General features: G+C 41.7%; 1 protein-coding gene across 1 annotated transcript in view; it reads left to right on the top strand.

The window, feature by feature from the left end:
• Positions 1 to 9982: 9982 nt before the first annotated feature.
• The window catches only part of ARHGEF26 (Rho guanine nucleotide exchange factor 26), a 61174-nt gene continuing 46771 nt past the window's right edge, over positions 9983 to 24385 (top strand). Inside the window, exons 1-4 of the mRNA XM_050902785.1 lie at positions 9983 to 11198; positions 12717 to 12756; positions 14747 to 14892; positions 20808 to 20864. Of these exons, the coding sequence (XP_050758742.1) occupies positions 10119 to 11198; positions 12717 to 12756; positions 14747 to 14892; positions 20808 to 20864 (1323 nt within the window). The 5' untranslated portion in view covers positions 9983 to 10118. The remainder of the gene's footprint in view (positions 11199 to 12716; positions 12757 to 14746; positions 14893 to 20807; positions 20865 to 24385) is intronic.

Here is a 24385-nt window from a genome sequence, read left to right as displayed (position 1 = left end):
TGAAACCAACTGAAAAGCAATAAAAATGTTTTGTCTATGGGGACTTGTTTCACAGATAAAATTAATAATCTCAGCCAAATTTACTGCTTAGGCAGAGTGCACTAGCCGTTCTCCTTCAGACGGAGGCCTTTGGCAAAACAGTACTTTGTCTATCCACTTCTTTTTTTCCCTTCCTTTTGAATCCAGAGTTCTTCTCTTTTGGGATTCTGTTCTGTTCTTGGCTCAGTAAGTGTCTCTACCCCCATCTTCTCTCTTTTTAGTCTTGTTAGAAGTGTTGTATGAATTCTCAGACTTCTCCCTCTGCTTCTAACTTGCTGTTGTTTCAGCTGAAGGCCTTTCTTTTCTTTCCTGCAACATTCTGTTTTACATACCCCCTCTCCTTTTTGTCTTCCTCATGACTGCACCTATCAGTTCTAGAATTTCAACTGCCAGAACTACCATTTACAAACGATGCAATAAATGTGCTTTGCAAATTGTGCTTCTGTAACACTTTGTGGTACTGAGACCTGTGCAAGCACAGTACCGTCTCAGTCTGTTGAGACGTTCACCCGTGCTTTGCTATGGCAGGAGGAAGTATTTCCTGGTATCTGTTACAGTGGGAGATGTAGTGCTAGCAAAGTTGTGTTTGAAAATAAACCCAGATTCTCTGGTATTGCTTTTACTAATCTGCACTGAGCCCAGGCCGTTGGAAAGGAGATCTAAAAGGACAGCTGGAGATCTTCTCTGTATAGGAGAGATACTAAGCTATAGAAAGCTCTGCTGTTGCCAGTTTTGTATTTCTTATTGCAGCAGTGATGTAGCTAGCAGACGTGGGGCTGAAGTGTATGACTCCCTGACCAATCCTTCTTTATATAATGACTCCTGGCTGGTCATGGGCATGTCATTTATGTCTTCATGACTTGATAGTAAGCTGGGGAGAATGGTCCCTAGCAGCAGAGCAAAGTGCAATGACAGCACTCAAGCTGACCAGATACTAAGACAAGTACTTTTAAGAGATGCTTGAGTAGCTTAGTTAATGCTTGTGCTTTCAACATAGAAGTGCTACATCTAAGCGCTGAGATGTGCTTTGGGGTTTTGTGTACTTGTTTTATATATACATATATAGAGAGATATATACACACATAAAAACGTATAATTTAAGTAAGAATTATTTTGGTAGAGCTATACAGGTTCTTGTGCATTGCATATCTAATTGTGTTCACTATTAATAGTCTCCTATCTTAATTAACATAAAGTTACTTGAGAGAAGTAAATGATGAAAATTATTTCAGAAGGACTTATTGTCTGAAGAAGAAAGATAATCAGTTCTGAAAATGGTGGTGTAGGGGATGAGAAAATGGAAGGTTCAGTCTGGGATGTGTCTTTTCATTCTTAAGGATCTTTTGAGAAGCAGAGATATAAATGAACTTTGAAGTTCTGTACAGTAGGTTAGGAAGTAAGTCACAGCCAAGGTGAAGGATGAAAAAAGGACTTAGATAATATGATAGAAATTATTTCCAAATGAGAAGAAAACTTAAGTGACTGCTAGAAAATAAGAGCATCAATCTGACTGGAAAGGAGACAACTTCAGAAAGCTTGAGCTTAGACAAACCATATAGCTGAATTTTGGCACACACAACAACAGAATAAATCCCACTAATTAAAATGTATTTGAGCTAATTAGTGGCTTCAGAGTTGAATTACGAACACTTCTAATAGCTTGAAGAGGAAAGACAATAAAAGAAGTACCAATTTTTCAAAATGTTTAGGAAAGGAACAATCTTCCATATACTGCTATTGGCGCATTATTTGGACAATATACTGTGCATAGCACACTGCCATGTAGAAGGGACTGGTGAAATGTGAGAATGGCCTCTCACTAAGTAGATCGGGGAATTCTGTCAAACTGACGGTTATTCAGGTCCAATTAGTCCTGTTGCAGCCAAAACCATGGTCTTGTTGAAGTCAATAATAAAACTCCCACAGCCTTTCGCAGAACCAGGATCTCACCTGTTACGCATGCATTGATGCATAGTTTCCACTGAAGGAACTTCAGCCAAGAAGCTAAGTGAAGCGTGGAATCTGAATGTAGAGAGTACAAATGGGAAACTTGAATTTAAGGCAGAAAGGCACACTTCAGAGTTTCAGCTCATTAGAGAAAAACAGATACAAGCTTCCATGCCTCACACTCCAGATTTCCTCATTTTCTGATTCTGTTGCTATGGCATTCATAAAATTCCAGCATTTTAATGCAGCAAAGGGGAAATCTGGTGCGTAACTATGGGTTAATCAGTTGTCTAGTTGTTTGAAACTAAACCAGGTTCAGCGTTTCTGAAAATCAGCCCAATTTAGGTAAGCATTAAATAGGGCTTAGGTATCTAACCTGAGAGATTCAGGTGTGAAAATCTCAGCCTCCATTTACAACAGCTACCCCATCTTAGAGGCTGCAGCACTGAGTTCAGAGCGGTCCTGCGGAGTTACGTGGTCTGTAGGTTCAGCAATCAGCAGTGGGCAAGTGGAACCACGTCTCACTTGAAACTGCAGGGCGGACTGGCCAAGTCCAGCGACGCAGAGCGGCTGGAGAGTCACAGCCTGAAAGGGGCTACAGAATAGGTGACTCTCCTGCTCCGACTGCAAAGAATTGACCGTGGTGAATCAAACCCATAAATTATTATCTATCATTAAGGAAGCAGATCAAGAACATAATGGTGCTCCAATTTTTTTTTAGATTTCTATATGAGCATAATGCTCATTCCTTTAAAAAAAAACAACCACAAAACAACCCCAACAAAAACCAAATAATAAGAAGCAGCTCTTTGGAGACATACCCACAGGAATGATCCTCTCTTCCTCCTGTCACTTGTTCAAGCATTTTCTGTGCAACATGCAGACAAAGAAAGAATAAAGAGCGAGCAGACATAGAAAATAGCATCCTTTAGCTGCAAAGACATGTTTTTGCAGGCTCCCAAGCTTTCTTTAGTTTCTAATAGCAACCACAAAATGTCTTCAGCTATGGCAAGCAATGCTTCAATCCTTTTGTTCGGAAGTGTTTGAAGTACCTTATCTTCCTGCTAAACTGTTTAAATAGCAACATCTTATGAACTATAGTAATCAGTTAAAAGACTTTATATCTACATTTTTCAGAGACCTTTCCTTAACTGTTCTCCTATAGAAAGGATGTTCTTAGAACTATTGAGATGAAATTCGCTGTCAGAATTTCAAACATGTAAATGGAATCCTAAACCTGGAAAAACAATGTATATAAATAAACTGGAGATGAAGGGACCCAGTTTTCAGTTTCACAATTCTCCTCTAAAATTCAGATTCACTACACATTCTCTGAACAAAAATTAGACATAGATGTAACTTTTGGAAAGTCTGATAACCTTTTACAGAAATTACCTGCTTTAACAGTAGACAGGCCTAATCCTGCTGGACCTAATTATCTACATTGAAGTCCATGGGAGTTTTACTAGTGAAAGTATTGTAGATATAAACTTTGTTGGAAAATAAAAAGTAACAGCAAAGAAGGACGTATAATTCAAGCAAGGCAGGAACTGGCTTTCACATCAAAATTTGAAATATCACATACACACACAAAATTTGGTTAAGATATTGAAATCTCAAATACTTCCTGTTGGAAAATTCCCAAGCACCTCTACAAATGATGGAGTTGCCAGGTAGCTTCCTCCTCTCACAGTAGGAGATGATCTCTGGACCCACTTCTGATGCAGTAAATGAAGAGACATTATCAGGAAATATTGCTGTTAAAGTATCTGGGTAACAAGTAGTATCAGCTTAAGTGGTAGTAAACATCAGGTTATTTTTATGATCATGTAGACAAGAAATTTGTAACTTCCATTACAAGAATCAAAGAGGTAGCAGTACCTCAATCATTAGTCATGTTTCTCAGCGTCCTCATTCTTTCTTACTCTTTTTCTGCTGTTCTGTTCCAAGCTACATCCCAGATAAACAGTAAAAATAGCATCTTGTTTCAACTTTGATACGGCACGAGCATTAACAGGTTCTTTATTACTGCAGTACAATGTGATTTGATTTTCCCCTAAAAGCTTTTAGTTAATGCTGCAAAGCTTTCTACTATTGCTGATTATTTTAACAACAGCAAAAACAATTAAGAGGAAAATAGAAATAATGAAAGAACCTATCTTCTGCTGTCTTTGATTGATTCGTAGTTAAAATTTAGCTGAGCATTATTCAGAGTAAAATCTCTCACAGTCTACAGTTGTATAGAAAAGAAAGAGCGGGGGAGAAGCTAGGAAGGCTCTACCCTTTCTACGTGGCCTGGCTGTAAGTGCACTGAGATTGCCTGTGTTGCTGGAGTAACAAGTGTCCTCTTCAGTAAAATTCTGCTACTCTCCTTGGCAAGAGGCTCCACTCCCTTGCAGTTCATGTCCCTGCTGGAGTGGAGAAAACAGTAACACAAGTATTTCACCAGTGGCCTGCCTCCGTCACACTTGCATCTCGTCTTGTCTTCAGTTTGTGGTGACCTCTGTCACTCCTGTTGTTGTGGTAGGGTTTTTGTGAGACAGTAAGAGTCTTATTCCTTCATGCATGCTAATTATGAGATAGAGACTTGCAGTAATCTTCTGAGAACAGTTGGCTCTTTTTCAGCTGACTGTAAACAGACAACCCGAAGTCATTAAAAGAGTTTAAAAAGAATGTTATTTATATTAATATTTCATAGCTGCCAGTTAATACAGATGGGACATACAGTCGCTTTCATTGCAGATTAAACAGCAGCTAGGCACTTCTCTTAGAGCCATTTCATCTCCTTCACCTCTGCTTGTAGGCACAGAAGGGGACAGACATTGCTGAAAATGCCAGCTGCAGGAGGCTGGCTGCAGCGAAAGAGTTGTGGACCCCAAACAGCAGCGAAGCTCGTTGCACAGTTCTCAAGTTTTAGGGGCATGGCTAGTTTGGGACCTGGTTTTGGGAAAGGACAGGTTCCAAAGTAATGCAACTCCCAGCACATGCACAGGAATTATTTCTGCTGCAGTCAGTTTCCACTGGCACAGGTTCTTGCTTCACACCTCCTTACACCCTAAAACTGACTGGGAGATAGAGAGGACTGATAAAAGTATGGATTAAGCAGCACTGATACAGCAAACAGAATAGGTCGGTTTATTTTAAAACCCTGAATTACAGGTGTTTCCTGAACATCTCTAGGTATTTGCAAGATTGAAGAGCTATAGCCCAGCACACACCAGAGAGACAGCCTGAGCTTGATGATAGATTTTAAGTGTTTTTGAAATTGAAGTGTCCAAGTATTTTTCTTCCTCTTCTGTTGTTTGCCACAAAGCACAGTCCCAACTCTGAGTTTTTACACATCTCCTGTAAGTTACTGCATGAACATTTTAATTTGATTTTTACATTAAGATCTTACAAAAATGTATATATTGAAACCTGTAACCTTTCCAAAGCTATGTTTAATCTTACTATTACTTGTTGGCTTTATCTTGAGAGAATCTCTCATTTGTATCTGAGTGACAGGATATAATTCTGCTGTATTGAGTTGGAGATAAGAAAATGGTCTATTTAATATACCTAAAATATGTAGCGTATGATACTGATTACACTGCCATCTATTAAAAATTGTCCTACAGGATGCATACAATGAGCACTGCATTTGGGACTGTGAAGCATGGGCATTTAATTAATAAATAAAGCCAGAGTCTCACTAATGCTTTCTCTCTTTCATTTCACAGAGAGGAAAAGTGTGCTCTTGATTTGGATGTGGGGAACAGATGAATAATCCTCCATTTTCCTTGGTAGATTTTCAGGGAATAACCACATTCACCACTGAATATATCTGTGCATGTCTTCTAATCTCTATCTGTCTCATACCGGTTATGATAAATGTAGTCTTCTGGATATCAAGGAATGTTTAGTGGCAAGCAGGTATAGAAATGCTTTCTGGTTTGGTGCAAATCCATAACACTAGCTTTTAGGTCTTTTGTACTAGCTAGGAAATGGTGGAGTGACTTAAAATTTTCACTAGTAAATGCTCAAGGTCATTAACTGGATTAACCCGATTGCTGTGAAGACACGGCTGAAAGCTTTACTGGCAGATTTCTTCCCTCTACATCACGGGGTGTACAGTGTTTCAGGTTTTACACTTGGCAAGCAAGTGTGCTTTGTAATGGGCCCTATAGAAGGACACGCTCTCCCTGCCAGTATTTAGTTCATTTCAGGTTTTTTCACTTCTAGAAAAGTCCCTCAGTGATTTTATACTGAGACCTTGCTTTGCATGAGGTGTTACTAACTACGTTTAAATTTCTCTCTTCTCTTAAATTACGTAGTTGATTTTACTTTTCTTATGATGGCAATTTTATTGTAAGGGTTTTATTTCTTTTTTATTGTGTATGAAATCGAACACTGAGGTGGCTGTTCAGAAACCGAAATTATTCTTGTAATGGCATCATAATTAATAAGTATGTGTAAGAGAATAATCTTGTAAAAGCTGATTACCTCAGTTATTAATAATTAGGATTTACGAGTTAAGTAATATGCTGAGACTGTATCCAATTCCTTGGCAATTTCATGTGGAAAGTCGAGAGATAATTTTAGAAACAATCCTGTGTGTGAATTTTCTTTCTAATTAATGCATAAGGCTGTGAAATCCTAAGTGACAACTGAACTAGCATTTTAGGTTATGCCTGTGGCTTCTCCTTGTGTGCTGTGGCTGTCTGAAGTTGGTGTGGCAATTTGAAGTTTTGTCTCATTTGTGAGACATACAAATTTGTCAATTTTAATTTCATTGTGCTTTGCTTAATTTTATTCTTAGTAAGATTTTTGTTTTTCCTGGATTCTTCTGGCAGAAGAATTAATACATCTGAAGTTTATGTGTGCGTACATGTGGTTGGCTGTTCCTTATGTTTTCTTCTATTTTTTTTCTGATTGTTTACTACCTACTAAACAGGCTTAGTATAAATAATATTTTTTAATATCTTTAAAAAGATAATAGAGCACTTTTAATCGACTCTAATTTTTTCTGATTCAGTGATATATGAACTCTTGCAAGTCTGGAGAGAACAATTAAAAATCTAACAATTTTTTTCTGGACCATCTCTCTTCAGGTTTAGCCAGGAGCTTAAGTGGGTGCCCATCTTTAAATAAGCAAGTTATTTTGTTGAACTTGAGTTGGAAAATTTGCACTCTCAAAGTTAGGCATGTGCTGACGCACCAGAGTGAATTACAGCCCATGTGAGGCTACCCCTGGCCCTTTCTCCTCTGATTCCGTACTCATGCATATGTTTAGGGGGGGATCGGTTAGACAGCCCTTGCAATACAGTTTGCCATCAAGTCTGATATAGCCCTTCTCTTTGTTACAGTTCTCTCCTCTTTTCTGATTGAATTCCTTTCCTGTAACAAACACGATCATCACCTCAGCTTTCAGACTTCCTAAGTGTCAGTTCAAGATGTGGCATCTGCCAAGTAGAAACCTGGTGGGTTCTTTTGGTTAAACATACTCCCAGGGAAATGAACCACCCCCCTTGCTCCTGCCAACCATAGCGACTGGAACAGTTTTCTAAATCTGTGTGCTTTTTCTGCCCTGAGGACAGAGCTCTCATTGCTCATTCAGGAACCACAGATGCATAGCACAGGGCCAGCTCCACAGCCCCCCAGAACTCTCTCCTACAACCCCCCCCAGCTGGTCTCCAGCCCTGAGGAAAGCCCTCGAGCGGTTGCTCGGTGGCAGGGCTCCACTAGCGAGGCATCTGCCATATTGTGTTGCTGGTCTGCCTTGCAGGACCAGTCTCTACATCAAAGCTTTCTGTATTACTCTTTTTCAGTTAAAGTCTGTGGAGAAATCAAGTTTGCATCTTGCAGATAATGAAAGCAAAGTGCCCTCTCAGCCAGGTGTGAGGAAACATGTTCAGCCCAACAAAGCTTTCGCTGCTCCCGGCTACTTAGCCATTTCCTGAAGGTCACTGAGATGTAAATGACCTGAATGTTTCACCACTAATTTGGGTGCCAGAAAACTTGAGAGCGAAGGCCAACATTGACAGGAATAGGTATGCGCTGCATGTCCTTCAGTGCCTTATTGTCCCATCTCCAAACCTCTGGATTGCAGAGCGTCCCAGGCTGTGAAGGCAGGGCCTGGACTCGAGCATCTTTAAGTATTTGAGGTATTTCTGTTCTGCTGATACGGATCGGATGCATTACACAGGAACAGAAATCACACCTAGATTTGTTCTTTCATGCATTTGAGAGAAGCCTGACAAATAATTCAGTTTTGCGATTCAATACTAGGAAAGCATTCTAAATTATATTTTACATTCATATCCAATGTGACATTTAAGAGTGGAGCTAAATAATGACTCATGCTAAATGCTCCACATACTGTGACAAGATGGCTTTTAAAATATAGGGATCATTATTTTTTTCCAACACAAGTGGAGACAAATTTCAATTGCGGAGAAGCAGAGAGCGAAGTAAGGGCATGTTGTAATTATTATTAAATGTAATAGTTAGAACAGAAAAAGAGTCCGTGTTACTTATTTCAGGGACTCTGCTGCTGAGGCTCTCCCCTCCTGGCAGCGCAGGGACCTGTGGTGTGGGCAGCGGCAGCCTTGGCTGGGCTGCAGGAGCCGGGCAGAGCTTGTACCTGGCTGGGGCGAAGGCAGGGCAGCACCCTGCGCAGGTGCAAAAACGTGAAGCACGCGTTTTGTTTGCTTTTTAAAACCTACTCTGTTCTCCTTGTACCTATGTTTAAGTTATATGATGTACCAAAGTCACAGTTAAGTTTCAATATTTTTAGACACAGGTTTTTCAGGTTGATGTAATTTGTCAGAATTCCCAGCAGATTCATGGTTTATGTCCTGTTTTCTTACCAAAAAGCTGCTCCTTTCCCCAGCTTTCCCCCAGCACTTCTTTAGCAGTCAGTACGCCAGCCTCAGCTGGCCAAATTCAACACTTTCTCTAACGAACGAGCATGTCTACGGGCAGAGGGGCCGGTGCGAGCTTCTGCCCGGGTTGGCACAGCCGAGGCGGCACACGGGGATGGCGTTGCCACACACGACTCCTGTCACGGGCGCGTGTCAAGTATAAAATCAAACATTTTCCCTGTGCGGAGGGTACTTGTGCATTCCTCCAGCGAAAAGGCCGGGGCTGTCGTTATTAGGAATTGCACGGGTTGGTAAAAGGCCCTGAGCGCCTGGAGGCTGGCCTGCTTCTCCATCCACCACAACGGGTCTAGCTGTCGTTCCTGCCCACGGCAGCCCACGCTGCACATGAGCTTACGTTAACACTGAGGTAAATTAATGCCGCTTTTGGCCAGTTGTGACTCCAGTTACTCCTGCCGAGTCCCGGGCTCCTCGAAGGCTGTGCTGCACCGCCAGCCGCGGCCCGGGCGCTCTGCCTGCGTTACCTTTCGCTACAGCCGGGCGGGCGGCAGCCGAGGCCGCCCCTCCGAGACCAGCGCCCGCCCGCCTGCCCTGCCGGCCGCGCTCCGGCGGCACCCCGGCCCCTCCCGCCGCCGGCTACCTGCGCGGCCCGGCGCTGGCCCGCGCTCTGCGGGCGGCGGGGCGGGGGTGGCGGGCAGGGGAGGGGAGGGACCCGGCGGCGGGGCCGGGGCGGGGCAGCCCGGCGCAGCACCGCCGTGGCCGCGGCCGCAGGGGCTGGTGGAAGGTTGCGGCAGGGCTGCGTGCCGTCCTCCGCCTCAGCCGAGCCGCAGGTGGGGCGGGGAGGCGGCCGTCCCCCCCCCCCGCCCGCCCCCGGGGGGCGCTGCGATGAGGTGAGGCCCTAGGCGGTGCGGCTGGGACCAGAGCGGCGGGCGGGCGGAACGGGAACGGGCCCTCCCTTCCCCTCCCCGCCGCCGGGCGGCCCAGCGCGGGCTCCTCGCAGGTGGGAGCAGCGCCCAGCGGCAGCCCCCGCCCGCCGGCGGGAAGTGCGGGCCGCGGGCGTTTCTGCATCTCCTCACCCGCGCCGGCCCGGCGCTCCGCCGGGTGGGGAAGCGGCGCTGCCCGCCGCGCACGGTGGGGCTGCCGCGGCCCTGACGAGCGGTGCCGTTTGCTTCCCCTTCGGCCAAGTGCAGGGAGCGGGCGGCGGCGGGGAGCGGCGCCGGGCAGGAGGTGCTGCCGCCGCCCTGAAGTCGCGGCGGCCCCGAGGAGCGGGCGATGGATGGGGACGGTGAGGCGGATCTCTGCAACGACAAGGCGGTGCCGCGGTGGAAGAGGAGGTCGATCCCCCGGCCGCAGCCCCGCGCCTGGAGCAAACCCCGGCCCCAGTCGTACCAGAGCCCCAACGGGGTGCTTTTCACCGACTTTCCCGTGGAGGACAGGTGCACCTTCACCGTGACTCAGCCTGCCGGCACCGTCAGCACCTGCCCGGGCAGCGGAGCGCTCCGAAGGGGCCCCTCGTTTTTCAGTTCCAGCATGGGATCGGTGTCCAACGGGAAGGTACGGCCTCCAGCCTGTAAAGCGGTCTCCCCCGAGCTGTCTCCTGAGCGGTCCTCCCAGGTCCTCGCTCTGGTTTCGAACAGTTCTGTCGGTTTTACTGCCAACGGCACCATTACCTCACCAGGAAGCCAGCTGGGTCATCCCCTGCGGATTTCCAGTCAGTCAGCACTTACACCGCAGCAAGAGCAGATTGTTTTTACAGCCAGCCCTCAGCCCTCACCTCCTGGAAAGGCACCTTCCTCCAGTAACAACGACGCGGCAGCGCTGCCCTTGCAATGCAGCCGGGTTTCCAAAATACCAGAAAAAGTGCCGCCGGGGTCCCCCATGGTTTCCCAGGCGATGTCCCCAGAGCAAGGCGTAACTCCTCACAGGCCGGCGTCCCCTCAGGACCAGCCCGTGGAGCAGCAGCCCGTGGTCCTGAGCACTAACAGCCCCGCCGCTCTCAAAGTGGGCACGCAGCAGATCATTCCCAAGAGTTTGGCTTCCGAAATAAAGGTGACGAGCAAAGCCAACAGCCAGAACGCGGAGACGAGCAAGAGGGTGCTGAAGGTCCGCAGCATGGTGGAGAGCCTCAGCGTGCCTTTGGTAGCCGATGTTGAGGAAGAGGCCGAGGGCGACCTGGACAGCCCAGGGACCCTGAGGCGAGGCCTGAGGTCGACGTCCTACCGCAGAGCGGTGGTGAGCGGCGTGGACTTCGACGGCTCTTCTAATTTTAAGAAAAAAAACAGAATGTCGCAGCCCATACTTAAAGCAGTTGTTGAAGATAAAGAGAAATTTTCGAGCCTGGGGAGGATAAAGGTAAGTTGTGCTGATTTGAATGGTATAGGCTACACAGGCGCGTGATTTGCGATCTATGTTTTCCATAAACGCTGGGATTTTTTTTTTCAGTTTGCTTTTTGCTACCGCAAAACCTTTCGTAGTTATTGATGAGTCTCACAGATCACTTACAAGTGGTGTTTTCAAAGTAAACTGGCGGAGGCTTCAGGGACGCGAGTCTTTTGAAATCTGGGCAGCTGAAAAATGTGTTGGTGGCAGCGTCATGCTTGCATTTCCTGCTGGATTCCCCAGCACGTCGAGGTTTTCTTTCACAATCAAATTGATGGTTTAAAACCTGTTTCCCAGAAAGTCGTAAACAGGAAAAAAAGAGACATTGACTTAATAAAGTCTGCCTGCTAGAGTAAATTGACAGAAAAAATGAACTTCCTCCCTTACTTCTCTGAGACATTACTTTTAAAGTATTTTTAAAAATTAGAGTGTGATTTTTGAATTGATAGCAGCCACTTCAGGTATCTTTTTGTAGCTTAATTTTAATGTCTGCAAGTAAAAGCAGAATGCCTGTTTTTAATTCTTGATTGTAATCCCTTAGCAGTAGTAGATTTATACTGAATGTTAATGTATTAAAATTAAATTATAAAGACTTACTGAAAATATTCTTTTACTTGAACATATCATATTGTAATCTTGTAATTCTTGTAATCTTTTTAAATGTAACTTGTTAATTTTTAAAAAATACATTGGTAGATTTATGCGAAGTGTTTGAAATTGTGTAATAAAGTACTCCAGGCTAAGGGCTAATGCTGTAGCTATTAAAATAATTATCAGCTTTATGACAATTTTCAGCCGAATGAAAATTATGGTTATGGAGGCTTTTGTGAAAATGCTACAAGTGGTGGAATAGTAATAGATCAAGTTGTGAACTACTGCTGAGTAGGGAGGTGGTTTGTTTAGGTTTGGTTTTAGTAGTAGACTTTAACAGTAAGTTATATTTAAAATAGGAGGATGTGACATTGTCCTGTCTTTACACTCAAAACTCTTTTTGCTAGCAGTTTTTTAAATAGACTTCTTAGACCATGCCACTTGTTGCACCAAAACAGCTGTTTTATTTCAAAGGTTTGTTTTGGTCTCAAAACGTTAGTTTACAACAGACTTAATGGGGTGGTTCTTTGCAGAGAGTGTGGAAAGAGCCGCTCAGTCGTGTACCTTGTATCCTCGTAGAAAAGCCCAGTGACAGTGGCATGAGTTGCAAGTTCACTGAACTCTTGTGAAGCTAGTATACTATGCTTTTGAAACATAGGAAAAATGAAGCATTTGGGACAAATACGTATAAACGATGCATGAGAGAAGGAAAACTAGAGTAGCTTTTCACTTTCTGTGATGAAACAATTGTTTTCGTGAATACTTGCCCAACATCAGAACTTTATAGATTAGGGCCTGTTAAATTGGTGCCTAAGTATCAAACAGAAGTTCTTGTTACTGTTGGTTATTTTGCATTCTTCTTTTAATGTGTATATATCTCTTTCCTATTCAAATTATCAGAAGAAAACGCTGAAAGGACAAGGGACTTTTGATGGGGAAGGTAAGCCCTTTTCTGTACAGACTTGATAATATGCTCAATCACAACAGAAATGAACTTCAGGACCATTTGGCATGCTTCTTTCGTATGTAGTCAAAGCCTAAGTACCTTGTTTTTCAGTAAACTGACTAAAATGTGGAACCATAATTTTGGCAGTAGACATACTTTAGGGAATATTTTAAAGAATATAGAATGGCAGGCTAAAAATGGGGGCTTTTTTGAAGGGCTTCTTTTCAACTTAAACTCCTGTCCCTCCTAAAAGATGAACTGATGGATGTGTCTGTCTCAGCCCTAACAGTTCTGTAGAACTACTTAGACAAGACTTGTTCTTCCAGTTGGGACTGCCTTCCTGCCTATTCCCTGTGATTCTTCCCAGGTGCAAGACATAGCTTTTGTGGATCAGCGTATGGGTTTGGGGTCATCCCTTGCAGCAGACGCCTGAATTGTTATTCTCTGAGTTTATGCAGCTATTTCTCTCTTTTCCTCATAAGGCAAGGGTGCTGGGGTGAATTCTTTGACTTTGTAATCCTTTTCTTTTCTTGCTACCTAGGCTTCAAGTTCAGGTGTCAGAAAAACACTGTCCATGTATCTGCTTTTTTATGTTACTCATTAATTCTGGGCTTTGCCAAGTTTGCTGCTTTTCCCAATATTTCAACAAGAAAAAAAATTCTTTCCTGGCTATGAGTCCATGGAAGTTTCATTATAATAACTGCTACTCTCTTGGCTTTTCTCTGCTTAATGTCTCCTTAAGGCTATCTCAGCTGCTGTGTTACCTTCCTTTTCTTCTTGTTTCTATTTTCAAAACTTCCTACTTTGTTCTATTTGCATCACCCCCTACCTTACTCTTATTTTCCTCTTTTCTCACACTATCTCCTGATGATGTTTTCTAGATTCTCTTCCAATGGTTCCCTTCTATTTTGGACTGATCCCAACTAATAACTTTCTCTATAATACCTCTCAGAATTCAGTTGCTGTACACAATTTCCTCTCTTAAAAGCGTGTAAACTATACAGACACATTCCAAAGAACAAATACAGAAGGCCAGACCTTGTATAATACCCAGCCAGGGCTGTACAGTCTGAGCAGGTGGAACAGATCCACCCAGCCCGGTGTAAGACCTCAGGAGTTGCAGCTGTGTGTGGAGCAGCCAGACCTTTCACTTCTTTCCCCTTTCTCTTGTAGGGGAAGGTTGGATATTGTCCAAAGCCTGGCCCATCTCTAAAGTACCTTTTAGAGCTTGCTTTCTTAACAGCTTAATCCGTCTGTAGGTTATTCTGGTCTTGAATGTCTCTGTCCTGTTCTGTCTGCTTTTGAAAAGGGTGTGTGGTCAAGGAGGTTGGAAAATGGAAAGGGTATGCTCCACACGTGTTTCTTTGCCATTGATATTACTGAATTAATAGTGGCAGTACTGAAATATATAATGAGTGTATTTTGTCTTAAGGTTCATAGGCCTCATGCTTATTCAAGCAAGCTTTGACGTTTCTATTTGGAATAGTTCTGACCTCAAATTTCTGAAATTCGAATCATTTCCTTCCCTTAGTGAAGTGCAAAGACGGTACTTAAAGCTGACAGAATAAAAGTTGGCATAGGTAGTGGACTTATAATGGTCTTGTAGATTAAAATAGCTAGACCTCCAGATTAGTGACTCTGCTCTACTGACACGCTTGTTCCGTTTTTAAATTGCTGGCTAATTATGAAACATTGTACAGCAAACCAAGGAAGAAAAAATTGTTTTCTGTTTTTTCTTGACAAAGGACACATCTGTTCTTTAATTCAGTCAGTGTGGATCTTTTTGGTAGTGGTACAGTGATCCATTGTTACTGTACTGCACCATTGTCCATCCTAAATAAGATACTATCTTTGTCTCTTGGAGTTTGTGAATGGCACATTGACATTTTGGTTTCTTTCATTGTTTAAATGTTACTTCCAATTTTTATGAAAGCAACTAAGCTAACTTTCTAGCAATTGATGACATACTGTTGTTGTTTTATAGAAAATGCTGTATTATATCAGAACTATAAAGAAAAAGCTCTGGACATAGATTCTGATGAAGAGTCTGAGCCCCGAGAGCAGAAATCGGATGAAAAGATTGTTTTTCACTATAAGCCCCTGAGATCAACATGGAGTCAGCTGTCCGTTGTGAGTATTTGATCATTGTATAGCCAGACAAAGACAGAGTATCTAAGAATGTATTGAAGCAAGTCTTTTTACTTGCTACTAGAGTTTTTGGCTGAAGTTTGTCACCTTCCAAAATGTAAGGTGTCTCCAAATATATTTTTTTTTTTTTTTAATCAACAAGTTTGCAACTATTCAGATGTTACTAATCCAGATCTGGAGGTCTCAATTTAGCTTTTGTTTAGGTTTTATGTAAGGTAACTCCAACAACTTAAAGAAAGCATAGATCATGTTTTCTCAGTCAATTTTAGTAGGTATAGACTGATGCTCCTGCCAGAATCAGGTTCCCTGGTTACCTGACACCTCCCTTTTTCTAGCACAAGTGTTTGTAGGCTCATGTGGCCACACAACAGACTGGTTAGAGTACATGATTTGAAATTACCAAGAAAAAAAATTCAGTGTAGTTTAAGGTGAAATTAAATACAACTTTGAAATGCAAAGGAATTAATATTTCGTAATTTTATCCTTTAAGATACATTTCTATTATTTTTTTTTTCTTTTTAAACTATGCTGGACAAAAAAACCCAAGCATGCCTCTTTTGTTTGCACATTGAATTTAAGACCCTGACTTTGTACTTCGCACAGTCACTGGAGATGGCTGCTTAGGCCTCGCCTGCACAGGCTGTTGGCAGCCATACTGATGCGGGTCCTTAGCAGAGGTATGGTTTACGCTAACATATGTTACTGATCTGGCTGTTCTGAATGAGGTACTGTCAGAAAGCCTGAAAAGACAGGTTTACATCCTAACAGCATGTAAACTCAGAGTGAAATCTGTGCTTTGTAGTTCCTTTCAATAAATTGGAGTGGTGTGGACCAAACCTTATGTAGGATTTAGTCCTGTTCTTTTTTTTTTTTGGTAAACTTTGTTTTTGATTTCATAAGAACAGCATGGAAGCTCTGATCAATTACTGGTCTTTGTTTTACATAAAAAGCAGTGCAATTGAGAAAGTTCATTTTAGGGTCCTGTATTTGGCACACAACTTTACTGATTCATAAAAAGTGTTTGAATTCACTAAAAGGGTGAATTATACTAGAGAAAAGCTTCAGTTAGTTACAAACAAGTTTCTGCTGAATTGTTCTAAATTGCTGCAAGCCAACTCTAAGTTGATTTGATTGCATATATTTAATAGAAACCATTTTAAAAAAGCTGAGTATTCAGCTGGTGGTATGCTGCTCTCCGTAGCACAGTCTGTGAAGCATCTGCAGTGGCTTTTTCTTAGTAACATCGTTAAACAAAGTAGAATTCAGCTGTTTTAATCAGTACTGCAACCTTGTAGCTTCCCTGCTAATAAGCTGGCAAATTAATGACACTAGTTGATATTTCTACAGGCTTTCATCGTATGCATGATTTGGAGACTAAAGAAACTGTAAAAATTCTGTGTTTCTGTGGTTAATTTTATCCTTTGATCATTTCTGTGGCTTCTGGAGGGATATCCCTAAAATGAAGGGTTTGGGGTTTTCTTGGTTTTTGTTTATGTAACTTGAAGAATGTTGTAGAACCTCATCTCTATATGTGGCGTAAGAAAGATTATTATGTGACATGATCACCTACAATATTTGACAATTGGGGCCATTGGCTGTGTATATCCTCTATAAGTTAGTTACTAAGCCTCAGCAAGATCATCTAAGGCTATTGAGATTGTCTGTTTAGAAGAGCTGTCTTACAGATGTTGATGACATCTTGCAGTTTAAGGTATTGAAGTATGAATCCCTCTTTGATTCAATAATTATAAAGGAGGCAAGACAATGTGGTTTTGAAAAGATTTGCTTTAAATTTTTTTCAACAAATCCAGTACTTTAGATGTAGTTAATTTGCTTAACGTTGCAAAAAAGTTTGTTTATAATGAAGCCAAATTGTTTTGTTTTTTTTTTCCTGCCTTATAGGCAAACTAGCAGTTAAATGTTCAACAGCTGAGGTATTTTGGAAGGAATGCTATTCAGTAATAATAATAATTTCAAAAACACTAATTTGTCATGAGACCAAAATAGTATAAAGATCATCTCAGTAAGAGAACCATTCCTGTGCCATGCTTACGGTTATATAAACCAACTTGTTCTTTACAATTTCTAGCACAGCAAACTTGTTCAGTGTCTTTACTTGATTTACAAGGTTGGAAGTGGGGAGTATATGGGAAAAGGTAGTGCACTGTGAAAACAAAATATGGGAATCTGAATCTCATAGTGTCTGTGTTTATAACTCTCTGGAAAAATTACATGCCATCAATGTGTATTAAAAAGTGAGTGTGGAATTGTAACAGGAAGTCAGCTGGAAAATGTCAAAGTATTGGGTTTCAATACGTTAGGAAAGGAGGAGAAGAATATGTTTATGGTATTTGTTAGCAGTGACTATACTAGGAAATCGAGGGGAAAGACAGCAGAATGAATCCTCTCTTTCTGCAGGATGTTTCTTTGGCCGCACAGGCTTGGCAGCTGATGCAGTTCTGACCAGACTTTCTATTTGAGGGGGGTAGTGAAGCCTTCATGTACGCCTACCAATGTACCTTCATGTCAAATCCTTTATGATAATAATAGAAACGTCCTTTTTTTTATCTTCCTGCAGTGTATGCACATGTGTGAAACTAAGATTGAGCTTTTCAGAGAACATTTAAAGACTCTGAAATAGGGGGCTATTTAAATCCAGTTCCTTTCAAATTCCTCTCTTCAACCCTCTTCCTCTTTAGATTCCTGTTACAGATTAGCAGTAGCTAAGCAGATGATTAGGTAAACAGCTGCCTTATCTACTGTCTCTGTTCCTTCCAACCTTCATCTGTTAATTTAAGAGTTTAATTTAGGGAGAATAACCAATGTTTCCACAATATATTCCAAAAGTATCTTTTGATATTTTTGAAGAATTTCCAGCAGATCGTAGGCAGTGATACTAACTTGTGCACTATATTAAATGTATTTACTTTCCAACAAATGCAGCATTCAGTTGGTGTCGAAGGTGACAATGTGTATTATTGTGCATGCAAAGAATCACAGCATCAGTTAGGTTGGAAGGGACCTCTTGAGATCATCTTGTCCAACCGCCCTGCTCGAGGAGGGTCGGTTAGAGCAAGTTGTCCAGGACTGTGTCCACTCAGGTTTTTAATACCTCCACGAGTGGAGACCTTACCAGCTCCCTGGGCGACCTGTTGCAGAGTTTGACCACTGCATCTGACTGGCGGACTTTGAACTTAAATGTCTGTTCTTCCAGGTCCTTACTGTCCAGCCTGGAGAATATGATGCATGTTCACTTTTCATTACTACTGTCAATGCTGCTGTGATTCTTATAAATATTCTTGAGATCTAGCACTGGAAACAGATGTCCCATAGCATGGGTAACGCACGTAGTTATTGATTTAATATTAAATGGGTATTTTAGCATCAAGTCCTCCATTTCATGCCCAGTAGGTTCAATGTACTTACATAGCGCTGCATCAAGATTTTGCATGTTCTCTCAACTGCTGTCTCCCTAACCTGAAACTCTTTCCAAGCTTTGGTCATCTTGTGTTTCATTTTTCTGATCATCTCTTTCTCTGATTTGGGACAAGCGCGGTTGTGATTTTTCTTATTCATTTAAAAAGCTGCTGCAAGTTGCTTTACCGAGCCACTCACACTGTCACCTTTCCGTGGCTGCCTGTTCTCTGTGGTATCAAACAAAACCTACCTGGTTTTACTGTCAAGGATCTTCAGGGCTAATCTCTGCACTAGCTCTCATTTCTCTCCCAGTATCAAAGGGCTTATGTTCAATTTGGTTTATGGTGCAGCCACTTACTATATTTCTCAAAGAAATATTTCTGGTGAGTTCCTCCCCTGCAGCACCTCCTTATTTTGGAGAAACTTCTTGTACATAGCCACAGAGTTAACCTGTCGTTCTTTCATCCTTTCCTCCTCATCTCCATGGTTGAATCAGTCATAACTGAGTTGCTGGAAAAAAGCAGTCCAGCGTGGCAATAAGACAACATTAGTAGCTGCAGTGTTGGGCCTCTTCCATTCTTTCTGCTTATGTTCTTAGCTTATATTAAGTTTTTGTTTGCATAGTATCACAAATGTGATTTCTAGGCTATTTCAGCTACACCATTTTAGACACCTCAAAAATAGGAATTGAATTTTCTTTCACAGAGTATGCCAAAAATAGTCTCATATTTGGGCCTCTTCCTCTTTGGAAGTGTTGCGGTTGATTAAGAATATAAGGTTGAGCCATTTGCTTATGTGATGAATTTGTATGTGTGCTTTGTATGTACGCACCCATATATGACAAAATAATGGTCATGAAACCCAGCTACAGTTTTTTGAACATGAATACAGTGGTTGCTGCATTGACCTCAGTGGAAGTTTGCAGTTGCTGTATTAACAGGAAGCATTGAGATCTCTTGGATATGTTCATAGGTATTTCCTGTGTCAGCATATTTTTAGAAAAGTCTTCCACTGCATCCAGAAAGAAGTGACGTTGTACTTCCTAGTGAGTGCTTTAAAGCTTTCAGGTTGTTGATTGAAAGGTACTTTAATAGTTTAATAGAAAAGCATCTCATTAGTTCTTGCTTGGTATTCGGAAGTGTATGCTTGTGGTGACATAGAATCTGTAACTTGTGTTCAAAAGAACAATTGCTCGAACACCGGTATATTTATGTTGTTTTTAGAAGTATATACGTGTGTATATACTTTGGTGTGTGTGCAAACCAAAGTGTGGCTCTTCTTAATGTTGTGCCATCTTTACTCTTGAGCCTGCTATCCAGGTTTGTGGTGCCTGGTATGCACAAATAAAATGAGGAATAATATATCCTTTAAAATTCCAGGGAACAAGTGGAGTAAGAACAGAAAGCTGTTGATGATAGTACATTAGGAGCTTTTGGAGAAGACAGAAAGATAAATGGGAGAATGGAAGTTTATCTGTTAGGTCTCATGTCCCGTGACATACTACTGCTCCACGAAGAGAACAGCATCTTTCACACATGTAGTGCTGTGCAGTGGCCTCTTTCCCCTTTCCTGGTCCAGCATGCCATACACGGTGACCGTCCCAATTTGAGGTCCTGTGTTTAACACTCCTCTAGGAAATGCATAAAGTCGCTCCCTCTTTGGTGCTTCACTTTCTGTTTTAGTGGTTTTTTTAATGTTCTCCTGTTAAATGACATAATGCATGCGATTTGCACCAGGAAAGAAGAAACTTCAGGGGTCTCTGGTGTGGAATATGGTAGCTGAGCATGTGGCTTCAGGCTGTGGAAATTGTGGCTATGGCTGGAGTTCATGACGGTTGTATATGGAGAGCTGGGGCAAACTTGTCTTGGCTGATACGGCTGTAGGGTGCAGAGTGGGGAGAGACAGACATCGTTGTAGGGCTGAGGATAGAAATACAGGGGTATTTATTCAGGACTTTGCCATGTCTGTTTAGGGTAAAGCTGGAGCTCCTCCAGAATAATTTTTGGCCAACAAACTACCTACCTGTCTTGGTAGTTTGTCTACGCCTTTAGGTGTGTTTAACAAATGAAGACACTAAGATTTTTCAGGCCAACTTGGAAGATGAACCTTGTGATGTATGTGTGTCAGTCAAGAAATCTAACTTAAAAGGAGAAGGCAGTTTTCATGCTTCTGTGTGTGTGTGCGATCCAGGGAGGTTGTGCAGGGTGACTGTGATTCAACTGTGCATGCTTTTGCTGCAGTAGTTCTGTGTTTGTGTCTTGGGATAGTTTTTAATGAAACTATTTAGTTCTTTTGATAAGTCAAATGACAGACATTATTGACTTAATTTTTTTAAATTTCTGCTGGTTCATTGCTGTCTTTCTCAAGTGGACAGATTCTTCAGCTGAATTCTTAGTGCAATGTTTTGCTACGCCTGTATTTTTTTTTAAATCACATTTTTCTGCAAAAGATGTTAAAATTTTAATTTATTTATTTACTAGGTAAAGAAGAATGGATTATCGGAAGCGATCAGCCAGGAAGAAAGAAAAAGACAGGAGGTACTCTTTAAAGTAACATTCTTTTTTGTTGGTTGTTTAGGGATGCACTGCATGCCTGATTTAATACTTTCTATTTGTTGATAAGGAGACAAGTTCATCACACTGCTTCCTGCCCTAGAGTGAAGTGTCTTCTCTCCCCAGGGAGAATAAATAAACAAAACCTGTCTATTGCTGATGTGCATATGTCCCTGCCACCGGTCTCCTGCCAACATCCTGCGGGTCTTGCTGGAGGAGTGGTTCCTAGGTATGCTCACTCCAGCAGATGTAGCCTGGTTGATGGCTGCTCAGTAGCAGCAGACGGTCACTGCTGCGTGCTGCACCAGGGAAGGTGTAAAATTAACCTTGTGTTCACAGAGGGTAGGAGGTGGCACATAAATTTTTAAAGGCAGTGAGGAGCAAAGAACAGCTTTTTACAATGCCCCTTAGTGGTCACTAATCCTGTGAACAATTGTGAACAATTCTGAACATGCGAGCACTGTGTATCTGGTGTAACTAACCTTTTTCCTTTCACACTGAAATGGAGTAGGTGCATCCATGCTGTCAACAGTACAGACAACAGCAGCAGTTACTGATGTAGTTATGTTTTTCTCTGTCTGTCTCTTTCCCCTTTGCTCCTTTTGTCCTGTTTATCTGCTTTCCTCTTTGATCCTTTTGTCCATTTTGTCTGCTTTACCCTCCTTCCTTACTTACAGGGGCTATATCAAAATGAGTGAGAGGTGTTGAAAAGAATAGCCTGACCTAGCCAACTATATACCCGCAGTTCTTGAGGTATGTCCTTCAATAGGAAATAAACACAAGTTTTTTTGAATAGAAACACTGTAGTATTACCTGCCACAGTAATCAGTTCTAATATCTTCATTTCGCTTTAGGACATACCTCAGTGAATGTAGCCGAGTGAGACCTGACTGGGGTTTTCTGTGAAGCTCACAGATGTGTATAGCAAGCCTCAAATATTAATTTAGCTGCATGACCTACAGCTGTTGTGTTCATACATGAAATACAGAAACATCTTGTATTGCATACATGAGATGTAGACAATAGTTTGTTGGGTTTTTTTAATAATGCTATCTTCTTTTGCTTTTTTGGGGGAAGAGGCTGTGCAGCAGTTCAGGCCGTGTGTTCTGCTTTTCTGTCTCCTCCTGCTGGGAAGCTTTGAGACACAAGTCATTTATTTCAGTCATGTCCTTTAGGAGCCTTTAGTCTATGTTTTCTGGAGTCATATTTACATCCCTTCAAAGAGAACAAGTTCTTTAGATGCCTTTTAAATGTAAAGTCTTTAATGTTACCAAAAATGTCTTCAAGCCTGAGGCATTTTTTATTTGAATATTAGAGGCTCATTCTTTCAGAGGGAGCCTGAATAAATATTCTTAAGATGTAGTTGTACTACGAAGTTGTGCTTTTGCTGTATTTCTTTTAAATTGCCTTTTATCAATTATTCTTTATCTATTCTTTAAATTGCTTTTTACAGCCTATTAATTATTTTTGCCATCATAATATATTGTCACTGCAGAAAAATGTATTTGTTTGCTTCCTACCTTGATTAAATGTCAATGTCATGCATTCATACTCATCCCGTCTTTCAGAACACGTTTGTGAGATGGATCTCTGTGCATCTTTTGTCTAAAGAAAATGTCATGTAGACAGACTGATTTGAACTAAAATAATTTTCGATAGGTCTTCTTTTCTTGCAAGCTGAGAGACTAACTGCGTATGTGTGTACAAACTGCAGTATGCATCTGGCCTCTTAAGAGTGTTTACTGTCCATCAGGATTCAAACATCTGCTTACCATGATATCATGCAAATGAACCGCAATATGGTTTCAGATGTCATTCAGAAACACTGTTAGGAAGCACCTGGTAAATGCCACCCTAGCCTCTGAATGTGGTGTAGTTACTGTATGTCAAAGTCAAGATTGTTTCTTAATCCTTTTTTATTTTTTATTCTCCAAAATGTGTTTGGGTCATGGTAAGATGATATTCTCTCCCTTCCTTACACATTAGAAGCAAAGTATCTTTCTTTGTCCCATTTATTTCTGACTATGCTATCAATGACTTTCTGTTGCCAAACTGGAAGAAGCCCATGAGGGTCCTCAGTAAAAGCATAAACAAACCCCCTCCAAAACAATAATAATAAGAGAGCTTGTATATTTTCCTGTGTTGAAAAATGTCTGGGTGGAAACCAATTAGCCATGGAACTCTACAGCAATCGTTAGGTAAATCCTTTCTTTGTGAGCACAGCTGGGAGAAGTACAATGAGGCTGAAGATTGGAAATGTGACTGCTGGGCAAAGGCCAAAGGGCCCTTTTTAGGCACCTTTAGGGACATTGTTAGCCAAGCAGGTAGATTTGCTGCCAGAGTTTGGCTGACGTATCTATATGTCCTCTTGGTTCTTGAGGCTGACGGAGTTGGCAGGCAATTTAACATTATTTTAAGCATCACCTTTGCATATCTTCTTGCACAGCAGTATTCGCTCTTGCAAATAGCATGTAGTATGTTGTAGCTGTTACCTAGCTGCTGCTCTATCTCTCACCAGGTCCCTTCAGCTTTTTAGGCAGGTAATGAGATGGAGAGACTACTGATACGTAGATTTGACTTCCTTTCCTTGTATGTATAATGGCCCTGTAGGTTTTCTGTGGAGTGCAGTCGTCTTTGCACTGCATATTCCTTTAAGGCTTCAGCTAAAGCAGATTTTTTTGTTTTGTTTTGTTCTAAGAAATCCAAGACTTGTTATTTCATTATTAAAATCTCAGTTCTTTGAAGAAGACTTTTTAGAAGGGCAAGAATAGTTTTGGAGGCACAGTCTGGGAACACTGAGACTCGGGATACCCAAGAGAAATTGTGTTTGATCAAAAGCTTACCTTAGTAACACCAGCAGAATTCACTAGACTTCCACTCTTTAAGAAATCTTACGAACCAATGTCCCCAGTAGAATGTTTTGCACTTTCTTCCCAGCGTGGTTTGTCTCAGTTGGCAGTTGGGAATATTCAGGAAGACTGCCTTCAACCTGCCTATAGTCTCCCTTGCCTTTATACTTGGTCATGCAAGAGCAGGGTTTCTCTAGAGCACCTACATCAGACCACCCGAGTGAACTCCTCCTGTAGACTGTCAGCTGCAAGACCCTCTCTGTCTGTCTGTCTGTAGAGCTATGGGCATTAGCTTTTCTAAATACTCAGACCTGCACTGTTGCATTTAAAGTATATATTTGTCCTTTGGTTTGAGAATGCTTAGAGAAGTTGGTTGCAAATAACTAATGAAATTATACATGCAAGTATTAATATTAGTTATATTGAGAACAAAGTTATCTTACCTCTGCTGATGGTATTATTCTGTGTTAGTAATGCCTGGAAGGTGGTAGCACTGATGACAAATGTGGCTTGGTGGAGCTCGTGACAAAAGGGTTGATGAAATTTATTTGATTTTTTTTCCCATGTCTATACGTACAAGCACTCTAATAGATTAACAGCAAATAAAGCCTAGGGAGGTAAAAGATGTCTAAAAGCGGAATAGGTTTCTCCATGAGA

The sequence above is a fragment of the Gymnogyps californianus genome, chromosome 10 (assembly GCF_018139145.2).
Source record: "Gymnogyps californianus isolate 813 chromosome 10, ASM1813914v2, whole genome shotgun sequence".
NCBI classification, from domain to species: domain Eukaryota; kingdom Metazoa; phylum Chordata; class Aves; order Accipitriformes; family Cathartidae; genus Gymnogyps; species Gymnogyps californianus.
This window is presented reverse-complemented; position numbering and strand designations above follow the sequence as displayed.